Source organism: Hordeum vulgare, chromosome 2H, assembly GCF_904849725.1.
Source record: "Hordeum vulgare subsp. vulgare chromosome 2H, MorexV3_pseudomolecules_assembly, whole genome shotgun sequence".
In the NCBI taxonomy this organism is placed as follows: domain Eukaryota; kingdom Viridiplantae; phylum Streptophyta; class Magnoliopsida; order Poales; family Poaceae; genus Hordeum; species Hordeum vulgare.
In genome coordinates, this window is record NC_058519.1 from 568,921,215 (window position 1) to 568,945,616 (window position 24,402).

Here is a 24,402-nt window from a genome sequence, read left to right on the forward strand (position 1 = left end):
GAGGGGGCGAGTGGGATGGGGAGTGCGGGTGCTAGTGGGGAATGAGAGGCTGGTGCGGGGGCGAGCGGGGGAAAAGAGATGCGGTCATCCTCCGCTGGTGATGGCGACGCTGCTCGCGACAACAGTTCGCGACGGCGGCGGAGGCGGAGGCGTACGGGGAGGGGAAGGGGGAGGCGGAGGCGGACGGGGAGGGGCAGGCGTTAATTGTGGCTAAATTTCTGTAGTTGATTGGCTCGTTTTTTTTGCGGGGAGGTGCAACAGTTGGATCTATTTTTGTTTGCTCGCTATAAGGAGGTGGAGCACGGTCAGCCTTTGGTGAATTTGGTAACTATACACCGTCGTGGTGCATGGATGGAGGAAGGCCGTTAGATTGTAATTTATTGACTAATTATGTGATGGTGATTGGTGTTTGTTTTTTGTGGTGTAATAGCTGTGTGTACTTAGAGAAGTTCTCGTTTGATCTTTTATTAGTAGTATAGATGAATCGTTCATGATTTTAAGACTTTATTTTTATGTTTTATGTAATAATATGACTGCTTGCATAGTTCATGCAGAAGTATTTCATTCCCACACACACAAAAAAAAGCCAGGCAGGCAGGCTGTTTCGGATTCAATTTCTACTCCGATTCCTGGTCGTTGATCCACACAAACTTCACATTCCGAACCCGGGCAGATTTCGGTGTCGATACCGACGGCTCTATTTAATCGCCACCGCATCTACCTCCTGCTCGACGATTCGTGATGCACGTAGAGGTAGCTCACCGATGGCTAGGAGCGGCAGGGATGGATTCCTGCGCCGCCGCCGCCGGCCACATGCCGTCCATGGTGATGACCGGATTAGCGCCCTATCCGACGATCTCCTCCTCGACATCCTTGGCCGCCTGGACACCCGCACGGTCCTCGGCGCCGGGATGCTCTCCAAGCGCTGGGCCGGCCTCGCCCGCGAGCTCCCCGCCCTCGACTTCATCGTCGGAGACATACTCCCGCCGCGCTACCACCGATTGGTCCTCCATCATCGGGACTCCGAGGCAAGCCATTCGAAGTACAAATTCGGCAGGCCAAGGGTGGAGAAGGCCATGCCTCACATCCGGAGGTACGAGCGCCGCGCCATGCGCGCCCTGACCAGCTCCGTCGAGAGCCTCTTGGACGATGGTGTCGGCCGGAGGATCAGCCTCAGGAGGCTGACGCTCGAGTTCTTCTCCACCCACAACACCGGCTGCATCAACCGGCTCATCTCCAGGGCCATCGATGCGTGGGAGGTCCAAGACCTTGTTGCCGTCGCCAGGCCGGTCTACTCGCAGCGCCGAAAGTTCCACGCCTTCCCCAGCCAGGGCATCTGCGAGGCCCCGCACGCGTCGCCGTCGCGCCTGCGAAGCCTCAACCTCCGAGGCTGCGCGCTCCCGTCCCTGCACGGGCACGCCGCGCTCACCGTGCTCGTCCTGCAGGACACGCCCATGTCGACGCCGGAGTCGGCGTACGCGGGCATCCTCACCTCGTGCCCGCAGCTGCAGGTGCTTCACCTCATCTCCTGCTACAGCGCGGGCATTGGGCAGATCGTCGTGGACGCCCCCGGGTCAGACCTGAGGGAGCTCGTCGTCGACGACTGCGCCGGGTTCATGTGGATACGCCTGCGGGCTCTTCCCAGGCTCGAGCGCCTCGCCTCCCTGGGCACCAGGGTGGTCTTCGAGTCCGACGCCGCCTCGTTTCCCTGCCTCCGGCAATGCAACCTAGCCCTGTGCATGGGTGTCACGGAGCAGGCGGCTCGGCGACGCTCTGCGCCACGCACCAAGCTGGAGCTTGGCGCGTTTGTGGGACGCATCCCGGACGTAACGGACCTGATTGTTCGGTTCACTGGACCTGACAGATGGATCGTGCCATCCGTTTCCTCGCCGTCCCTGCTGCCTAATCTCCGGCGTCTGCTGGTCGCCGACGTGCCTCGGTGCTGGGACGTCTCGTGGCCCCGTCTCCTCCTTGAGACGGCGCCTTCCCTCGAGACCCTCCATGTCCACATTGCCCCGCCGCCCTGCAAAGGGGAAGAGCAACCCAGCAGCCGCGATGAGATATCGTGGCAGCCCGCCATGCCTGGGCACCGTCGCCTCAAGGAGTTTGTGATGGTTGGTTTTGAGGGGACGGAGAGGCAGGTTTACCTCCTCAGGTTTGTCATGGCAGTATGCAGCACGGCGTTGCGCCATGTCGCCGTGTTCAAGAAGGGGCATGTTCGGAACAAGGGCCAATGGGACTGGGAGCTGGTGACGCAGCAGCAGCACTCGCCGTGGACCGACGAGGAGAAGGACGACACGCTTAAGCAGATCATGAATGGGGTTCCTTCTTCCTCGGCCGCTTCTCCGGTTATAGTTTTTGGCTGATCTTTTTTGTTTTTTGTTTTGTCCATTCATAACGAGAAAGGGAGCATTTGTCTAGGAAATTCGTAGGCTTCAAGTATTTTAGTCAACTAGTACAAATGCCCGTGCGTTGCACCGGCAAAAAAAAAACACAACATGCTTTATGTGTCATTATGCATTATTTTTTATATCCAGTAGCAAAAAAAATGTTCGTTGCAATGGGGGACGCCCATGCTTTGTTTCAGAGAAAACACAAAGACTCCTAGTCCTTCACATGCGTCAGCAGATCAGGCAGACCGGAAATCGCAAGCTCCTCCTCATCCCTTGAAACGCCTTGCCGGTGTATCATCTACACACCATGGGTCGTCGGTCGTGGTTGGCTTCCAATCTATAGTAAGAAAGACGACCATGGCAATGTATAGTAAAAAATGATTGTGTCCATCAAAACATCCATCAGCGTGGCATGACAGCATCCCTGGAGGCAGAGAGAGCATGCCTACATGTAGAAGAAATACATATATTGATTTAATCTTTCTTTTAATTTTACAAGGTAATTTTCTTTTAATTTTTTGCTTTGAGAATTTAATGCATCTCATAATCTAACCGGACAAGGAGATGCAATAAACTTACAAACAAAAATAACAATGACATAGGCTCAACAAACCGCAAGGGGGAGATCTCACAAAAAGAAAACCGTAATGGGGAGCGTATGTGTTATACCCCACACTTACGTTATACTCCTTAAGAATGAATTATATTGAAACACATATGTTTCCCCTTGCACTTCACTGAACATGTACTAGAACTGAACTAATCTATCTGCTAGGAAATGAGAAATAGGATTCAGTCATGTGTGTCAAATAACCATGTTGTATTATTCAGCACGAAAATGTAGCATTGATGTACAACTCAAACTAACAATCTCAATCGTCTGGGGTAACCGTTGGGCGCTGGTTTATGTATGTTAATTTCCGTTGAACCATTTGTTACCAAGGGATCTGTTGAATGGAATGAAATCGGGAGCTTTGCTCCTTAATTCGAAACGAGAAACATGTTGTCAAAGGAAAGTTAAAGACAAAAAAAGACATAACCGAAGCATGGCATGAGAGGGAGAAGTTCGGAGAATCTCATGAGCATTTTCAGCTGATGATTAGCATCTCACAAAGCCATGAAACTGTGAAATGTAAGCACAGAGCAATTCGTTAAATTGATGTGTCGAGAATACTACATGTGCCATGGGCAACTTAAAGAAAATATAATTCGAGTAATCAACTAACTTATGATCTATCAGGTACCACCTCCCTCGCCCTACCCGCACAAAATATTGCATAAGCATCAGCTGCATACCTGCAGTAAGAATAACTTCGAGTTACTAATCAGACTGAAAAAGAAACAACATTGTACAAATACTCCATATATCCAACAAAAGAATTGAGAGGGCAGCACTCACTCAAGTTTCAGGTGACACAAGCAGAGAGGAAGTTGTTAAGCATTCAGATGTGGACACTGCAGGCAAGAACGCGAGATGAACATAATAAATCATAAGAGGACGAACCTGCATGTGGGGTGGAAGCGCAGGAGCGGAAGAGAAGCCCCGGGCGCGGAGGCGGCTCTCCCAGTCCCAGCCCCATCCCTGCTGCAGCTTGGAACCAAGCCTCCTCCATCCAACACCGCCCATGCTCGCTCGCGGCTGCTATCAGGTATCTCCGTATCAATGGAGTGCGGAGTCCAGGACTGTTTGCTGCAGGAAACACAAGCGGAAAACATCAGAAGCAATCCACGCGTCGTCAGAGAGGGGAACGACCCAAGCCGAAGCACGGGAGGGGAGGGAGGGGATTCACTCACACTGTCTGTCTCTGTCCTTGCAGTAAAAATCGGGAATTTGGCCCTCGCCAGAATCCAACAGACTGATTCACAAGAGAGAGAGATGCCAAGCAAGAGTGCAGGTGGGAAGGGACTCATGCCGGCGTGGCATGGCGTGGCGTGCATATTGCTTCGCCGGCACCGAGTCATCACGCGACAGGCTCGCACGCCATGATTAGAGAACATCAATGTTCGACAACACGGATAACGTTCAGATACTACGGTAAATACATATTAAAATACTGGATTACCTTGGATTTGGACATGGCACTCCCATCAAAATATTTTCTTTTACCATAATAAGTGTCACACATGTGTGACACGAACACATAGCAACATCGAACATGCACAAAATATTGCATAAGCATCAGCTGCATACCTGCAGTAAGAATAACTTCGAGTTACTAATCAGACTGAAAAAGAAACAGCATTGTACAAATACTTCATATATCCAACAAAAGAATTGAGAGGGCAGCACTCACTTGCCGATGCCACAAAGCTGCATAACATGGATCCATTCATTTCCAACATACTGCTTGCACTATTTGTCAGATGATGCTGCCTAGATGGTCAGCAAGACCGGCCAAGACCTGACGAATGCCGCTCCGAGAAGCCGAGGCCTGACGCTGAAAGCCACGCTGGTAAGGATCAGATTCAAGCCCTGAGATAACGTGACAAGCCACCAATGTGGAAGGTAAACAGTAGAAGCATCCTGACTGAAGTTACTCCCCAGCATCCAGAGTCCTAGCCCAAGATAGACCAAACCCAGGGTGCCACCGAACACCAGAGCAGACAAGTGCAGCGGTGAGCCGAGCGTGACGAGCTGCTGCGCCGACCCTCTGCTCTGAGGAATTTTGACAAGCAGCTGGAGTGCGAGCACAAGCCTGAGCAGCACGGCGCCGCCAGTCGCTGCCAGATGGTTCGTGCAGGTGGAGGAGTCGAACATCTGCTTCAGAGCTGCGGTTGCAGAGTATCGGAGTCAGATGGCGTTCCCGGACTTCAGGTGGCCGCCGAAAGCGATGCGAGATGAGGAGGTTGGGGAGGGAGTTTACCTGTGAGGGAACCCATCCGGTTGTGATTTGAGTGATCATCAATCGGCAGGGAAGAGCTGAGCAAGGAGGAATGGTGCAGAGTGTTGACCTCTGGGTACGGCTCCGGCGAGCTCCTTCCTAGATCGCCACCCACCCCTCCTTTCTCTCGTATTTTATTCCTCGCCTCCATGTCCTCCTTTTGCCGGAACCATGAATGCCATGGATCCTCCCGAGAATCCGCACTCTGGCCTTCCCTCCTCATCACCGGCGACCCCCGCCTCGCCTCCCACCTCCGGATCTGCCTCGCCACTCACACCGGATCCGTCTGCCTTCCCAGACGCTCTTTGACCCGCCTAGATCCGGAGATAGGGGTAGGCGCGCCGACGGGGTAGGTGGTGACGATGCGTGGTGAGGCTGGGAGGGAAGGGGCATGGTAGGAGGTGCACTGATGGTGGAAGCTGCGAGCGTCGGCAGGGTAGGTGGTGGCGGCGCGCGGTGAGGCGGGGCGGGATTGGGCGTGGGCGGCGGGCTAGTGACGGGAAAGATGGACTACGGGTTATTTAGCGTTAATGTCAGGGGGTTTTGTGTAAAATACAAAAATAACGGTTCGGGCTCACTTGAAGACGGACTGCGGGTTGATTAACGAAAACGACAGGGTGTTTTTTGCAAAACGGCCACGACGGACGACAGAAGCGCTCCGCGCTTTATTATTAGGGGAGATTTGATGTATAAGGTGCTGTTGTACTTGCATTCAAGTGAATTGTAGAAAACATGTTAAGGTTGCAGAAACCACAATTCTAGTCTTGTATCAAAATTCATTATATTTTGGGCTAACTTTTATTTAAAAGAGTCAATTCCGATTTTTACCCCTTATTTTGATATTTTTGACACAAATTACCCTATTTAGCGAGATCTCATCCGTTTTACCCCATTTAGCAAAAGTGTGGCCACAATTTACCATGTTTAATATTTTGTGAGCATTCTAACGACATGTCCAACTGTTTTGTCCCAATTTACCCTGTTTAATATTTTTGGAGTTGATGATATTCTCCTACTATTTATAAAACATATCATTCTCCTATTATTTGCAACAGATCAAGGAAATACAATGAAAAAAATTGTGTTATGACAACTATTTTGCCTATCTGCTTCATGGGTCATGATGCCAAATCATCTCCTAATTCATGGATCATGCTGTCCAATTGTCTCTCTTTTGTCAAACAAACTGTGTTTATGCTTCACACTACTGTCAAAACTATTAATATAGGCTACAAAATCATGAATTTTTGAAAGGTTCATGAATATTAAAGATGTACAAAATTAAATAAAAGTAAAATAATAAAGAAATAAAAAAGGAAATGAAAAGGAAAAATAAAAAGGAATTAAAAAAAGAAAAAAAAACTAGCACTGGGATGGTTCTAGAACTAGCCTGTGAGGGGGTAAGCATTAAGTCTCTTTCTTGCGACCTACACGCGGAATAGGACATCGCAGCCAATGCAATCAGCTGCGTTTAATGCAAGATTTGCAGCACGTAAAGAAAACTTAAAGGGCAGCTGACAAATTTTTTCCAAAATATGTGTGTGACTGGGATCGATCACATGACGTCTCATGAACCACGTCGCTAGCTACTCTAGTTCATAAATTTGTTGTCTAAAATGCAGGTAAGTTTATATAAACTATAAGTAGCGAAAGATTTATACCTTTTATGAAATTTGGAACAAGATTTTATTTTTCGCAAATAAATATATTTTAAAAAATAAAGCATTTAATTTTTAATTTGTGAGCAACATTTTAAAGCAGGAATTCTCGAATATTTCTTAAAACTTTAAACAAAAATTTAAAATTCCATCAATTTAGTTTTATTTCTGAATATTTTGTTATTTTTATTAATAAGGTGAAAGTATTTTGAAATAATAACACTCGTGATCAAACTTTGAAAATAGGAACATCTAGAAAAAATGAGCAAAATATGAAAAATGTAAACATTTGTAGAAAAACAATCAAAGAAAAAAAATGAAATCAGCAGGAAAAAGATAGATTGAAAAAATTAAAAGAAATTTGAAACGAATGTTCAAGAACCTTCTAGATGGATTCCAAAAATAATTAATAAGACTAGTTTGCCAAAACCGGATACAGAAAGGATTGCCTTGAGCCACAAAATGGGCCAGCCCATTTTGCTCCATTTCGAGCGCTGCCAGTGTATTGCCTAGACAATACGTTGTTTTGAATTCTTTGTTTGAAAATCCAAAATATGTTCACGAACTTTAAATTTGTTCACAACTTGAAAACAAATGTTCATAAATTTTGAAACCGCGACATTTTTCGAATTGTGAATAACTTTTGAAACATTAACAAAATTCAAATTCGTGAACAAAATTATAAAATTATGATCATTTTTTGAATTGTGAAACAAGGAGAGCATAAAAATTTCTCAAATTTTGAAATAATTTTGAAACGTGAATAAATTTCATATTCATTAACAAAAATATAAAACGGCAAACATATTTTGAATTTGTGAACGAATTTCGAAACAGAAACATTTTTTGAATTGTGAACAAATTTCAAATTGTGTACAAATTTTGAATCTGTAAGCATTTTCCGAATTGCAAACAAATATTTGTAACATGAATAAATTTCAAATTCGTGAACAACATTATTAAATTGTGAACATTTTTTGAATAATCGAACAAATTTTGAAACCACGAACATTTTTTCAATTGTGAACAAATTTTCAAACATAAGTTTTTTAAATTATTGAACAAAATTATAAAATTGTGAACATTTTTCATTAAGACGAGAACAATTTTTGAATTGTGAACAAATTGTAATACATGAACAAATTTCATATTCGTAAAAAAATACAAAATTGTGAACATTTTTCGAATTGTGAATAAATTTTGAAACCACAAACATTTTTTTATTTATGATTTTTTGTTGAAACCATGAACACTTTTCAAATTATGCATAAATTTTGAAATCGTAAACATTTTTTGAATTGTGCATAAATTTTAAGTTAATAAAAAAATGAAATAGAAACAAAATAAAAATACAAAAAAAGGAAAAAAGAGAAAGTAGAACAAAGAAGAAAACCGATTCAGGAAACCTTCTAGAAGTTTCTCAAAACCAAAAAAAATCGGCTAGAACCTCATAAGCTTCTCAAAACCACAGGCGTTGAAACGGTTAAACGGATTGCGGTGCTGCTCGTTCGTTCGCATGTGCGAAGCGGCGGCGGCTTAACGCAACTAGCGGCAAATAGTATTTCCCATTCGTTGCATGGTGTGCCAAATAGAAAAAGGCGACTAGTACGAATCATCTGACATCCTTCCTAGTGTAATCAGTCGGGGGCACAAGCCGTATGATCAATTCTTTCGAACCCTTAGAGCATCTTTAGCAGTTCCCATATAATGATTAAACCCATAAAACAAAGACACGTTTATAATTTTGGTCAAAAAAACGGCGCGACTCCGTAAAACTTGTTTGACCCGTAAACTTTTTAAAGGACACGGTAAATATATCCGCAAAACCCTTATATGTACGGTTTTGAAGACAATATACAATTTAACCCGTAAATCGGCCAAACCTCCTCGAAGCAAATGCGCCGCCGCGGAACTGACCGGAATCCATTGTCGCACGTTGGAAGAAGCCGCCGCACGCCGGAATTTCTCGCGGCAGGTCGAAATTACGGCTACTGCCAAGGCGAGGCCGTCCATGGGCAGGGCGGAGCAAGCCACCGGCGGCCTGATCACGACGAGGCGAGATCGAAGAAGAGCGATGAAGGGGTGAGGGAGCTCGGGCGGCCACTACGGGGAACGTGCGCGTGGCGGCGGGCAGTGTCAGGCTCAATCGGGGATGGGCGGGTGCGGTAGGGAACCCGCGGCCAGGAGGGCGATGCAGGGCTCCTCCACTGCATGCGTGGCAGGGAATGGGCGGCGCCAAGACGAGGCGTTGGCGAGGCGAGCGGCGCCAGGTCGGCAGGGCAAGGCACGTCGTGGCTCGAGACAGACTTGTCGGGACGGGAGGAAAAAGGAAAAAAAGGGCTATAGCTGGATACAGTTTTATTTACGAGGTATGTTCTATTCGAGGCAATCTCGCACTTTAGAAATGTTTACACTGCACCTTATACGCATGCGTTTTTACGGATCAGTTTTTATGGGGTCTTTATGGGGTCTGCTGGAGATCTCTTACATATTTTAACGCACATTGATGCTTTTCTTTTGCGTGCATCCAACCAGCCTACCTGCTTCTATCTCCGAGCAACGCAAATCGTTGACGAACATCCATCACAGCATCGGAGAGCCGCCATGACGAGAGCTCCATAGTAACACCAAAACACTATGTCTAGTCACCGGCGAGCGCTTCGGTGGAGCTGCAATGGTGTCGGCGGTGAACGCTCCAATGCAACACCAAAAGGCCCCTTCCCCAAAACCTCGGGTGACGCTCCATCAAACCGCCGATGAAGCTCCATCGCAACTCCGACGGCGTTCCATTGCAGCTCCGGCTAAGCTTCAATGGAGCCACGACGGAGCTTCAACAACCTCGGCGGCGCTCCATTGCAACTTTGTGTGTGTTCCAGTGCAATGTCATCGATGAAGACAGATGTTAGGATGCACTATGCGTGGCGGAAGCTTCAAAGCAGAGCGCGACGACGATGACGCAAGCTGCTCCGCAGGAGCTGTGGCGATGCAGCGGCGCGAGGCAACGACGGTTTACAACAGCAATGTAGAGCGTGGCGTGTAGGGGCGGACGTTGCAGCAACACGAGCGGTGACGGCAGTGCATGGGTCTATGGCGCTGCCATGGTTGTGATGTTTCGTGCGAAGAAGAAAAAGAAGGAGAAGAACGAGCGGCTCAACGCATCTATAGGAAAAAAGATAAGAGTAGGAAAGGATAAGACAGAGAGAGATAAGCGGCTCAGAGGTCCACCGAACACCTGGCGCGCATCAGAGGCGACTTACAAAGCAAGGTGATGAGCCGGTTGATTTTAAACGATTTTCCATAGAAATAGCGTGAATAGGAAACTTTGGGCCACTCTTCCCTGACGCCTCAAATTCCAAATTCCTTGCAAACCAACATGTGGTTGAATGGTTAGAGGGACAGTGGTATCCCGAGTCCACCAGGTTTCAAATCCTGATGCTTGCATTATTTCTGGATTTTCGGCGATACACTTTCATTGAAAAGAGACGTTTTCGAAGGCGCCTACAGTGACTTCATAAATCTAAAGATGATATGCCGGCTTGGTGTTTCGAAGATGCTCATAGGGATAGGGCGTGCGTGTGTGTATTCATAGGGATGAGTGTATGCGCGTGTATATATTGGCTTGGCGTGTGTACTATGTAAAAAAAATGCCAAATTCCTTCTGGCCGCCATGCATATCCCAGCCCCTTCCCTTCTTGTAGGCGGTTTCCGTTTCTAGTCCGATTCCGGGCAGATTTCAGTGTGGATGCCAGCCGATGGCTCTTTTTAATGGCCACCGCGGCCACAAGCTCGACGACTGGTGGCGCAGGTGGAGTTAGCTCACTCATGGCCAGGAGCGGGAGGGATCGATTCGTGCGCTGCCGGCGGCGGCAGGCGGTCCACGGTGATGACCGGATTAGCGCCCTACCTGACGATCTCCTCCTCGACATCCTGGGCCGCCTTGACACCCGCACAGTTCGCGTCTCGAAGATGCTGTCTAAGCGCTGGGCCGGTCTCCCCCGCGAGCTCCCCTTCCTCGAATTCAGCATCGGGGACATACTCCCACCGCGCTACCATCGATGGGTCCTCCTTCATCAGCTGGACTCCAATGTAAGAGATTTAAAGTACCAATTCTGCACGGCCAAGGTGGAGAAGGTAATCCCTCACATCAGGAGGTACGAGAGGCGCGCCATCCGCGCCTTGAACAGCTCAGTGGAGCGCCTCTTGGACTTGGAGGCGGCGGCCAGTGGTGTCGGGCGGAGGCGGAGGGTCAGTAGGCTGACGCTTGAGTTCTTGTCTACCCACAACAACGGCTGCATCAACCGACTCATCTCCACGGCCATCGATGCTTGGGAGGTCCATGATGTCGTGGCCGTTGCTAAGCCAGTCTACTCGCAACGCCGAAATTTCCATGCCTTCCCCAGCCACGGCATCTGTGAGGACCCCCGTGCGTCACGCCTGCGAAGCCTCAAGCTCGGAGGCTGCGCGCTCCCGTCCCTGCACGGGCACGGCGCGCTCACCGTGCTCGTTCTGCAAGACACACCAATGTCGACGCCAGAGTCGGCGTACGAGGGCATCTTCACCTCGTGCCCGCAGCTGCGGGTGCTTCACCTCATCTCTTGCTACAGCGCAGGCAATGGGAATGGGGACATTACCGTAGACTCCCCCATGTCAGAGCTGAGGGAGCTTGTTGTGGACAATTGCATCGGCTTCACACGGATATGCCTGAGGGCTCTTCCTCGACTCGAGCGCCTGGCATCCCTGGGCACCAGAGTGCTCTTCGAGACCACCTCGTTTCCCTGCCTCAGGCAATGCAACCTCACCCTGCACATGGGTGTCACAGACGAAATAGCTCGCCGATACTTTGCGACACGCCTCAAGCTCAAACTTAGCGTCTTTGTGGGACGCATCCCGGACGTAACGGACCTGATTGTTCGCTTCACTGGACCTGACAGATGGATCGTGCCATCCGTTTCCTCGCCGTCCCTGCTGCCTAATCTCCGGCGTCTGCTGGTCGCCGACGTGCCTCGGTGCTGGGACGTCTCGTGGCCCCGTCTCCTCCTTGAGACGGCGCCTTCCCTCGAGACCCTCCATGTCCACATTGCCCCGCCGCCCTGCCAAGGGGAAGAGCAACCCAGCAGCGGCGATGAGATATCGTGGCAGCCCGCCATGCTGCCTGGGCACCGTCACCTCAAGGAGTTTGTGATGGTTGGTTTTGAGGGGACGGAGAGGCAGGTTTACCTCGTCAGGTTTGTCATGGCAGTATGCAGCACGGCGTTGCGCCATGTCGCTGTGTTCAAGAAGGGGCATGTTCGGGACAAGGGCCACTGGGACTGGGAGATGGTAACGCAGCAGCAACACTCACAGTGGACCGACGAGGAGAAGGACAGGACGCTTAAGCAGATCATGAATAATGGGGTTCCTTCTTCCTCGGCCGCTTCTCCGGTTATAGTTTTTGGCTGATCTTTTATCTGTTATTTTTGCCCATCCATAAGGAGAAAAGGAGCATTTCTGTAGTTAATTGGTAGGTTTCCGGTATTTTGGTTGATTTGATTTATGGAGAACACTACATAACGGCGCCGCATCTATGTCTTGCGGTGCAGCGGCCCAGCTAATCATCCTTCTAATGTAAAAATAGTGTTGCTTTACTAATTAGATTACTTTAAAAAGCATTGCCTACCGCCAAACCCTTGTCATGCAAATCCAATGATGTCATCAGATTTGGTCTAAAATGACCGAATTTTAAAAAGTTTTATCTCTTAAACCGTTAATTAAATCGATGATCCGTTTTCACCGTTGATTTTGTTTCGACGAAATCTTCAAACTAGATCACATGTCGATATGTTTCGATAACTTTTTTTTGCTCGTACTTACCACATTTGATGCACTTACTTGTCATATTAGTAACTACTTACTTGTCTGATAAAATATAACTTAATCACCATATTTTTAAAAATTGTGTATAAATATGACGTCTTGACATAATTAAACTGACAATCACAAACAACTTTTTTGGGTGATTACGTGCAAAAATATGACAAGTCGACATAGTTAACTTAGCAAGCACATAAAATAAATCTTTTTGGATAATCGTTTGTAAATATGACAACTCGGCATAGTTAACTTAGCAAGCACATAAAATAATTTTGTAGCAAAGTTGTATGTAAATATGACAAGTTAACATATTTAAATTAGCAAAACACAACCTGTGACAAAATTATTCACATAGCTTGCCAACAAAATTACACCAAATTACCGGAATTAGTTTTCATATTATGAGTTGGCCAGATTAAAAATAACTTACTTGCCTACTATTTTTACATTTTGGTTGTCTAGTGTTTAGTTGTGTCAAGTTGCCATCTTTAATTCATATAGCTTGCCAGAAAAAGATTACACACTAGTACTTGTCATTTTTATTGTGCCGAGTTGCCATCTTTAATTCATGTAGCTTGACAAAAAAAATTACACAATGGTACTTGTCATTTTCATTGTGCCGAGTTATCATTTTATTCATATAGCTTGCAAAAATAATTACATCAAATTACCAGAATTATAAGTTGTACTTGCTTAGCTAGTTAGTTATGTTTCTAAAAATTGCACATCTAGTCATATTAAAAATACCTACCTACCAGGTTTTAACCTTTGTAATCCTATACTATAGGCTATGATCGTGTGGCTGTTGCGAAGAAAAAAAGAAGAAAAAACAGCATCCAGTTTCATGTAAAAGAGAATAGCACTAGCCACGTGCCTGCTGCAAACGTGTAAAGTGTAGTGCACTGTAGAAGGCTATAGGTAGCGTATTGTGTACCATTTCTCTAACGAGGTTGTTTAGAAAATAAGTACAGCTCAGATAGCACCTGCTTGCATGCGACCCGAGCGGCTGCACAGGACCGCCAGCATGCGGCGCTTCTATTTAGATTTTCCCTTGATTTATTAAGTGTTGTTGTACTCAAATTCAAGTGAATTGTACTAGAAAACATCTAGACTAAAGGTCAAGGTTACAGAAACCATAATTCTATAGTTTGGGCACCGTTGCCTCAAGGAGTTTGTGACGGTTGGTTTTGAGGGCACGGAGAGGCAGGTTTACCTCGTCAGGTTTGTCATCGGAGTGTGCAGCCCGGCGTTTTAGCTCGTGAGGTTTACCTCGTCGCCGTGTTCAAGAAGGGCCATGTTCGGGACAAGGGCCACTGGGACTGGGAGACAAATCGATGAACTTTTTTTTCAAATTGGTGAACTTTTTTCCAAATCGACAAACTTTATTTCGAATTTGATGAAATCTTTTTTCCATATCGAAGAACTTTTTTTCGAAATTGGTGGACATTTCTTACAATCCGTGAACATAATTTAAAATTTGTGAACCTTTTTCTAAATCGATGAACTTTTTTTGAGAATTAGTGAACATATTTTAAAATTCACGAACTTTTTTCGAAATCGATGAACTTTTTTTCAGAATTAGTGAACATATTTTAAAATCCACAAACTTTTTTCGAAATCAATGAACTATTTTTTAAAATTGATGAACGCTTTTTTGAAATCGGTGAACATATTTTAAATTTCGTGAACTTTTTTCAAAATCAATAAAACAAATTAAAAATTTATGATTTTTTTTCTGAAATCGTTGAACTTCTTTTGAAAACCGGTGAATATATTTTAAAATTCATGAACTATTTTTAAAAATTGATAAACTTTTTTTGAAATCTGTGAACTTTTTATGAAAATCGGTGAACATTTTTAAAAATTCGTAAACTTTTTTCAAAATAATCGAGCTATTTTTAAAAATTTATGAATTGTTTTACCAAATTCGATGATTTTTTTCGAATTTTGTAAACTTTATGAAAATCCATGAACATATTCTAAAAATCTGTGAATTTTTTTGAATAATCATTGAACGTTTTTCAAATCTGATTCAGTGCTTTTCAATTCAATAAAATTTTAATGTACGTTTTGTAATTCACGTTTTAAAAAATCAATGTAATTTTTTCAAGACCTGCAGCGGGGCGTCAGGAGATGTTTTATTGGCCGGCCCGAGGGGGCGCTGCAGGCGCGAGAAGCACCAACCGGCGCCTGCAGCGCCGTATAGGATCTCCCGTCGCGGCGTCCACAGGAAAAGCTCCACCGCAATCTCCTCCGATTTACAAGTGGCGCTTCCTAATTAAGCGGCAATTAGCCCAAAATTGCCCAAAAATCTCTGCAGGTTCACCTATGCTCTCGCTCCCCCAAATCACAGACTCCTCGCGGGCGACGGATTATTATTTCTACTCCGATTCCGGGTCGTTGATCCACACAAACTTGTCATATCGAATCCGAGAAGATTTCAGTGTCCATGCCGACGGCTCCTTATAATCACCACCGCGGCCACAAACCAGCCGCATCTACTGGCAACTTGGAGGTAGCTCACTCATGGCTAGGAGCGGGAGGAATCGATTCGTGCGCTGCCGCCGGCCGCAGGCGGTCCACGGTGATGACCGGATTAGCTCCCTACCTGACGATCTCCTCCTCGACATCCTGGGCCGCCTTGACACCCGCACAGTTCGCGGCTCGCGGATGCTGTCTAAGCGCTGGGCCGGTCTCGCCCGCGAGCTCCCCTTCCTCGACTTGAGCGTCGGAGACATACTCCCGCCGCGTTACCACCGATGGGTCCTCCTTCAGGACTCCGAGGTAACTGACTTGGAGGATGTATTTGCCACGGCCAAGGTGGAGAAGTCCATGCCTCACATCAGGAGGTACGAGCGCCGTGCCATGCGAGCCTTGAGAAGCTCCGTCGAGCGCCTCTTGGATGGTGTCGGCCGGAGGGTCAGCAGGCTGACGGTTGAGTTCTTCTCGACCCACAACACTGGCTGCATCAACCGGCTCATTTCGACGGCAGTCAATGCTTGGGACGTCCATGATCTGGTTGCCGTTGCTAAGCCATTATACTGGCAGCCTCGAAAATTCCATGCCTTCCCCAGTCAGGGCATCTGTGAGGACCCCCGTGCATCATGCTTGACAAGTCTCAAGCTTGGAGGCTGCGTGATCCCACCGCTGCACGGGCACAACGTGCTCACCGTGCTCGTCCTGCAAGACACTCCAATATCAACGCCCGAGTCAGCATACGAGGGCATCTTCACCTCGTGCCCGCAGTTAAAGGTGCTTCACCTCATCTCCTGCTACAGCGCAGGCAATGGGCAGATTACGGTGGACGCCCCGGAGTCAGAGCTGAGGGAGCTTGTTGTCGACAACTGCCTCGGGTTCATACGGATAGGCCTCAGGGCTCTTCCCAGACTCGAGCGCCTGGCCTCCCTGGGCACCAGAGTGCGCTTTGAGACCACCTCCTTTCCCTGTCTCAGGCAATCTAACTTCACCCTGTGCATGGGTGTCACAAACGAAGCAGCTCGCCGATACTTTGCGCCACTCATGAAGCTCAAGCTTGGCTTCTTTCTCCAAGGCGTCCCGGACATAACGGACCTGATTATTCGTTTCACTGGACCTGACAGATGGATCGTGCCATCTGTTTCCTCCTCGTGGCCGCCACTGCTACCTAATCTCAAACGACTACTGGTCGCAGACATGCCTCGGTCCTGGGATGTCTCATGGCCCCTTCTCCTCCTTGAGACGGCGCCTTCCCTCGAGACCCTCCATATCCACATTTCACCCAAGGAAGAGGAACCCAGCGGCGATGAGATACTGTGGCAGCCCGCCATGCTGCCTGGGCACCGTCGCCTCAAGGAGTTTGTGATGGTTGGTTTTGACGGGACGGAGAGGCAGGTTTACCTTCTCAGGTCTGTCATCGGAATGTGCAGCCCGGCGTTGCGCCTCGTCGCCGTGTTCAAGAAGGGGCATGTTCGGGACAAGGGGCACTGGGACTGGGAGATGGTGACGCAACAACAATACTCACAGTGGGCCGACGAGGAGAAGGACAGGACGCTTAAGCAGATCACGAATAATGGGGGTCCTTCTTCCTCGACCGCTTCTCCGGTTATAGTTTTTGGTTGAATGTTCCATCCATGCAGGACGTGAACGGAGCATTTCGTCTAGTTAATTCGTCTTTCAATATTAATTTGATTTAATATTTGCAAAGTGTTGTTGTACTCACTCTAATGTGGTTTGTTGCTGCTTGTATTTTGATGTCCCTGTTAAAAACGGCCTCTAGGGTCCATTCGTCTCACACATCGCAATGTTAGCTACGTTTTAGAAATATTAGTGATGTTGCAGTCCCCAGTGCCCCCTCGTCTCACAAATTCCTAAACTAGCTATCTATCAGAAACATCAGTGATGTTGCAACTGTCCTCCTCATACCACGCACCACAACATTTTGCAACACCGGCGATGTTCTAGAAACGATTGGAACATTGTAATCCGGTTAGCTCGATGCACTGGCACCCAGCAAGATAACGTCGTTGCAGCACGGTCCAACCCGATGTCGCGTGCGGAAAAATATCTGACGAGCTCGCATTACCAGCCCCTCCCGCAACACCTTGGATGTTACAAAAATGTCATGCTCAACTGCGATGTTCACATCATCATCTGCAACTTCGCCCTCGGTGAGATCCGAGCGCACGTTGTCTTGAAGCGGTCGGTAGCCACCTTCCCCTCCAATCCTTGCGACAACAGTGTTGTGGCCCTGGACTTGAAGCATCGACAAGTCGACGGACTGTGGCAGTAAGCGGTGCGTTGTTCCTTTGCAACAAGGCTCGTATTGCAATTGGCTAATTGCGACATCGGCAATGTTACAATGCTGACTGATCTCCCACAAGGCACACGACTCACATGTCTAATGTTACAATGTTCCGTCGCCGTCCCTGCTGCCTAATCTCCGGCGTCTGCTGGTCGCAGACATGCCTCGGTCCTGGGATGTCTCTGTGACGCCCTCGGCTTAATCGTACGCTAATCATACACGCAAATGCGTACGATCAAACCCAAGGACTCACGGGGAGATATCACAACACAACTCTAGACACAAATAAAATAACATCAGCTTCATATTACAAGCCAGGGGCCTCGAGGGCTAGAATACGAAAGCTCGATAAGCACACGAGTCAGCGGAAGCAACAAATATCTGAGTACAGACATAAAACATGGGGTGCCTTAGAGAAGGCTAGCACAAAAGATACAACGATCGAACGAGGCGAGGCCTCCTGCCTGGGAACCTCCTAACTACTCCTGATCATCAGCGGCCTCCACGTAGTAGTAGGCACCGTCGGGGTAGCAGTCGTCGGTGGCGGGGACCTCCATCTCCTGGGCTTCATCATCTGGTCGCAGCAAACGGACCAAGGGAACAAGGGGGGAGCAAAGCAGCGGTGAGTACTCATCCAAAGTACTCGCAAGTCTTACATCAGAACTATCCTAATAATGCATCAGTATCAAAGAAGGGGGTTATATGTGGACTGACTGCAGCAATGCGAGAATAGAGAGAGAAGGCCTAGTCCTATCGAAGACTAGCATCTTCAGGGTCTTGCAGCAATAGACGAGAGTAGAACAGGGGGAACACATTAATAGTCATATTGTTGCAGCAATATTAAAGTGAGGTCACGCCTAAAGATCCTCCCTCGACTCCCTGCGAGGAAGCAATCCCGAGGCAAACTAATTCCAGTTAAGTAACAATTGTAGTTGTATAAGATCGGGGCACAACTCCAAGTCGTCCTGTAACCGTGGACACGGCTATCCGAATAGTTAATTTTCATCCCTGCAGGGGTGCACCACATGTCCCGTCACGCTCGATAACACTCTGGCCGGACATACTTTTCTGGGTCCTGCCCGGCCTCGGAATATCGACACGTCGCAGCCCCACCTAAGACAAATCAGAGAGGCCAGCCCGCCGGTCTAAATCCTAAGCACAAAGGGTTCATGGGCCCAGTTCCCCTTCACGCTCCTGCACGTGGCGTGGGCGGCCGACGTCAGTCCTAGCATCCCTTAATCACAAGCGCGATGCATCTCGGGACCACTCGGGCGCGCGCCGCTACACTGCTGGCATCTGAAAAGCTTCGGCTGATACCGCGACGTCGAGTACCCATAATTCTTCCCGCGTAGCCGGTTAGTGCGAAAAGGTCTCCGACCAACCCAGATCAAATACCCAAATCCATTAGCATTTTAATTAGGCCAACAACACGGTCTCGCGGGAATCCACCCGTCTTACAACTAATCACCAATGATCCCAGTAACATGGTCGAGTAACTGTGTGGTTGTAACATCGGGGGAATCCGAGGTATCACCCTCGTTGGATTCCGAACGATGTACCCATCAAGGTGGGCTTAGAGGAATCACCCTCGGGGGTCCCACACTCGCGGGGTGGCACGACAGAGACGTCATCGGGAATGGTGAAAGAGGAATCACCCTCGATAACCACGACCGACTAGCTATACTACAGAGATATCATCAGGAGTACTTAGCGAGGTGTCACCCTCGGTACCCGATAGTATCCCTGTAGCGTCGTACAACGAAGGGGGGTGAACGTGCTGTGTCGGGTCTGGCTCGTCGATCAGAGATCGAGATTTGGAAACAAGCGGGGCAACTGATCTACGGGGTCAGAGGGGATGACTGCTCCACCTATACTAAGCATATTAAAGGTACAGGACTGAAAGTAGCAGTTCATCAAAAACAGGCTATGCATCAGATATAGGAGCTAACTACAACAGTAGCAAAATACTAATGCAAGCAGTAGGAAGAAAGACATAGGCGATATAGGAATGATCAAGGGGAGTTTGCTTGCCTTGCTGCTCTGCGGCAATGGACTGATCAGCAGGGTCGTAGATGTACCCGGCAGCAGCGTCAGTCTCGGGGTCTACCGGTAAGAAGAGGGGGAAGGAACAATAAATAATAGCACCGATGCAACACAAAGCATGACATGGAAATATGCAGGCTAGACATGAGCTAACGGAGCAACATCCGTCATAGACGGGTCGGAAGAATATCTAACGATATTTTCCGGGTCTCGGGCTACTACCGGTTACACTGGAAACGATGGAAAAGTTCCATGTTTGCTATGCTAGGGACGCGTGACAGACGAACGGGCCGTGGATCCGGGTTCGTCTCGCTTTGCTGATCAACTTTCATGTTGAAAATATTTTGATCTGACTTACGGATTATTTAATATTAATTTTTAAAGTTTTATTACTTATTTAAGAATTAAAAACAGATTTAAAAGATTTAGTAAAATCCTATTATGACATCATCGCGATGTCAGGCTGACATCACATTTGACCGGTCAACTGACCAGCGGGTCCCGAACGTCATAGGCACAAGTTTCATTTAAGATTAATTATTTATTAATCAGATTAATTCAACGAGGGACCCACGTGTCATACTCTAATTATGTTAATTAATTATTATAACTAATATATCTATTTATTTATTTATTTAAGAAAAACATTATTTTTAATTATCGCGTGGGGCCTCCCTGTCATTGACAGCGGTGCATTGGCCCCACCGGTAAGTGGCCTAAAGCTAATTTCTCATCTATTTTTATTAGATACCTAACCGCTCAAATACCGTATTTCTCTAAATACCCAAATACACAAATACATACATCACATCTCATACATACATTCATACATACGCATCTAATACACAATTTATTCCTTTTCATTTTTCTTTTCTCTCAACACTCATCTCTCATCTCTCTGTTAACAGAGAAGTTCTTTTGCTACTCCACCTAGAAGAACACGAACTTCGAATCCTTCTACCGGAGTCCACCGTCGACGGATCGAGGCCCCGTTTGCCGGAACGGAACCGTGACGTCGAGGAGAACGGTAAGGTGGGAGGAGCCCGAGGAGGGGCTCACCGACGGTGACGTGACGGCCCGGTGAAGCCGGAGTTCGCGCGAAGTGACGGTGGAGACGGTGACGGTGAGGTTCCGGTGGTGATGTGCCGGCGAGGAGGAGCCGGTGAGGAGGGCCCCCCGGAGATGGAGCCGCCGGCGGTGAGGGGCGGCCACCGTAGAGAGGGCCGCCGGAGAGGGACCTTCCGGAAGGGGCCGGCCGCCGAGATGGGGGGCCGAGGCAACCGGGGCCCCCTGCCGGCGGAGTGGGTGGCTCACCGGCGAGGAGGGAGGGGCTCGGCCGGCGGGGAGGAGGGGCTCGGCCGGCGGGGCGAGGGGAGGGGCCACCGGGGGAGGGAGGTGGCCGTGGGGGGAGGAGGTCGTGGAGAGGATGGAGGGAGGGGGCCGGCGGGGGAGAGGGCTGCCGGCGGGGAGGGGCTCGCCGGCGGGATGGAAGGAGCCGGCCCGGGGAGGGGTGGATCTGAGGGGAAGGGGCGACGGGAGTTGGGAGAGGAGGGGGGCTCGGCAGGGGAGTGGAGGGGCTCGGTCGTGGGATGGGGAGGGGGCGAGAGTCACGGGAGGGAGAGGTGGCGGCGTGGGGGTGGGGCCCCACCACGAGGGTGGGGTGGCTGGCGGCGGCGGCGCCCAGGGGGGGGGAGTTGGCGTGGGGGTGGGGTGGCGCCAGGAGGGCGTTAGGGTTTGGCGGGGGGGGCCGGCTGGGCCACTTGGCCCAGTTTGGGCCGGCTGGGGGGGGGGCTTTCTCCTTTTTTTTTTTTTTTTTTTGTTTGTTTTGTTTTTATTTTGTTTTCTCTTTTCCCTTTTCTTTTTATTATTTCTTTCTTTCAGTTTTCTTTCCTTTCTTTTATTATTATTTCTTTAATACTTTCCCCTTACATATATATCCTTTTAACACTTGTAATGAACCGATAAAGGGCTTCCCTTTTCTTTCAAATCATCGATCCGGACAGACGCGAATCTACGCGGGTCTGAGATGGGAATCCGATGACGTGGCATCGTTAGCGATTGATCACTGTAGCTTAATTACAATAATCACTGTAGCAAAAGTCGAGGATGTCACAATTCTCCCCTACTAACAAGAATTCTCGTCCCGAGAATTAAGAGGTAGAGGGAAAGAGCCCGGGGTATTCATCACGAAGATGATCATCGCGTTCCCAAGTGGCTTCACCTTCAGAGTGATTTGACCACTGCACCTTAAGGAACTTAGTGACCTTGCGACGAGTCTTACGTTCAGCTTGGTCGAGAATGCGGACCGGATGCTCTTTATAAGAGAGGTCTTGTTGTAGCTCAAGCATATCGTGATCCACTGCTCGAATAGGGTCCTTGAAGCAGCGACGGAGCTGAGAAACATGGAAGACATCGTGAACCTGAGAAAGGTTCGCCGGCAGTTCTAATTGATAAGCCACTCTTCCACGCCTTTCAAGAACAGTGAAAGGACCAATATAACGAGGAGCTAACTTGCCCTTGATTCCGAAACGGTGTGCACCTCTCATTGGTGTGACACGAAGATAAGCCTTTTCGCCAGGTTGATAGACCATATCTTGATGATGACGGTCATACTGACTCTTCTGACGAGACTGAGCAGCCTTCAGATTCTCATGAATAATGCGGACTTGATCTTCGGCATGTTGAATAATATCCGGACCGAAGAGTGATCTTTCCCCAGTTTCTGACCAATTCAGAGGAGTTCGACACCTTCGCCCATACAATACTTCGAAAGGGGCCATCTTCAGGCTAGCTTGATAGCTATTGTTGTAAGAGAACTCGGCATACGGGAGAGATTCCTCCCATTTCTTACCGAAAGAAATGACACAAGCTCGAAGCATGTCCTCGAGAATTTGGTTGACTCGTTCAACTTGTCCCTGGGATTGAGGATGAAATGCAGTGCTGAAGGACAGATGAGTCCCCATAGCCTTCTGAAAACTTTCCCAGAATTTTGAAGTAAACAAGCTGCCACGGTCCGAACTGATTACCAACGGAATACCGTGAAGTGAAACAACTCTTGACATATAAAGATCTGCCAGCTGACTAGCATTAATCGTTTCTTTGACGGCCAGGAAATGTGCAACTTTGGACAGTCGATCAATGACGACAAGAATAGCATCATTACCTTTCTGAGACCTGGGAAAACCAGTGACAAAGTCCATTTCAACGTGATCCCATTTCCACTCGGGAATAGAGATAGGTTGCAGAGTTCCAGCAGGCTTTTGGTGTTCTGCTTTGATACGCCGGCATATATCACATTCTGCCACATAGCGTGCAATGTCCTGTTTCATATTGGGCCACCAGAATCTTTGCCGGATGTCTTGGTACATCTTGGTACTACCCGGGTGAATAGACAATGGTGTGTCATGAGCTTCTTCCATCACCTTCCCAGTCATCCTGAGATTTTCCTTCTTATTTGGGACGAATAGGCGACCCTTGAAATACAAGGCGCCACCTTCATCAACAGTGAAAAAGGAGGGTTTACCCTTTGCAATATAGCTCTTAATCCTGTCGACATCATCGTCAAAGTTCTGTATATTCTTTATGGAGCTCACAAGATCTGGTTCAACCACTAGGTTACTGAGGGAACCCTGATTAACAACACGAAGGTTCATCTTTTGATACTCTTCAGGAGGCGGAACAAGGTAGCCCTGAGGAACAATGTGGAGGTTCAGCTTACGGAATTCCTCTTGCAGACGATCGTGAACCTCATGAACCTGGAGGTGGTTGCAGTATGACTTGCGACTTAAGGCATCAGCCATTACATTAGCCTTGCCAGGGGTATATGATATACTACAGTCAAAATCTGCTATACGCTCCATCCATCTTTGTTGACGCAGGTTCAGCTCCGGTTGAGTGAACAAATACTTCAGACTTTGATGGTCGGTGTAGATTTCACAGCGATTACCGACAAGGTATTGTCGCCATTCCTTCAATGCATGAATGACTGCGGCAAGCTCGAGATCATGAACTGGGTAGTTCTCTTCATGAGCACGCAGTTGACGTGAAGCATAAGCGATCACCTTGCGGTCCTGCATTAGGACACAACCTATTCCTTGACGAGAAGCATCACAGTATATGACGAAATCCCTTTTCGTATCTGGAGGAGCAAGTACTGGAGCGGACGTTAGTTTGTCCTTGAGTGCCTGGAAACTTTCCTGACATTTATCAGTCCATTCATACTTAACACCTTTGTGAAGCAGGTTGGTTAAGGGCTTCGCAATCTTGGAGAAGTTCTCGACGAATCGACGGCAATAGCTGGCGAGTCCGAGAAAACTTCTGACTTGCTTGACATTCTTCGGGGGAGTCCAATCAAGAATAGCTTGAATTCGTTCGGGGTTGACCGCAATACCATCCTTGGAAATCACATGACCAAGGTAAGTCACTTCGTCTAGCCAGAACTCACATTTGGAATACTTCGCATAGAGTTTATGCTCCCGAAGCTTATCCAGTACAAGACGAAGATGTTCAGCATGCTCTTCTTTGTTCTTTGAAAACACCAGAATATCATCCAGATATACCACGACAAATTTGTCGAGGTAGTCCATGAATATATAATTCATCAATCGAGAGAAAGTTGCCGGTGCATTGGTTAAGCCGAAGGACATGACGGTGTACTCGTATGATCCATATCGAGTAACAAAGGCGGTCTTTGGAATATCCTCCTTGCGAACACGGATCTGGTGGTATCCCAATCTCAAGTCGAGCTTAGAGAAAACGGTGGAACCAGCAAGTTGATCATACAAATCATTTATCCG

General features: G+C 48.0%; 3 protein-coding genes across 3 annotated transcripts; all 3 read left to right on the forward strand.

Moving 5' to 3' along the window:
• The first annotated feature begins 764 nt into the window (after positions 1–764).
• On the forward strand, positions 765–2,366 carry LOC123428661. The gene has a single exon (XM_045112853.1). It carries the CDS (start codon positions 765–767, stop codon positions 2,364–2,366), a length of 1,602 nt encoding a protein of 533 aa, XP_044968788.1.
• Positions 2,367–10,755: 8,389 nt separating this feature from the next.
• LOC123428662 lies at positions 10,756–12,372 on the forward strand. The gene has a single exon (XM_045112854.1). It carries the CDS (start codon positions 10,756–10,758, stop codon positions 12,370–12,372), a length of 1,617 nt encoding a protein of 538 aa, XP_044968789.1.
• Positions 12,373–15,309: 2,937 nt separating this feature from the next.
• Positions 15,310–16,881, forward strand: LOC123428663. The gene has a single exon (XM_045112855.1). It carries the CDS (start codon positions 15,310–15,312, stop codon positions 16,879–16,881), a length of 1,572 nt encoding a protein of 523 aa, XP_044968790.1.
• The last annotated feature ends 7,521 nt before the right edge of the window (positions 16,882–24,402 follow it).

Bases quoted from the DNA above. Each gene is read 5' to 3' on its own strand.
- LOC123428661 (XM_045112853.1), top strand. From the start codon at position 765: ATGGCTAGGAGCGGCAGGGATGGATTCCTGCGCCGCCGCCGCCGGCCA.
- LOC123428662 (XM_045112854.1), top strand. From the start codon at position 10,756: ATGGCCAGGAGCGGGAGGGATCGATTCGTGCGCTGCCGGCGGCGGCAG.
- LOC123428663 (XM_045112855.1), top strand. From the start codon at position 15,310: ATGGCTAGGAGCGGGAGGAATCGATTCGTGCGCTGCCGCCGGCCGCAG.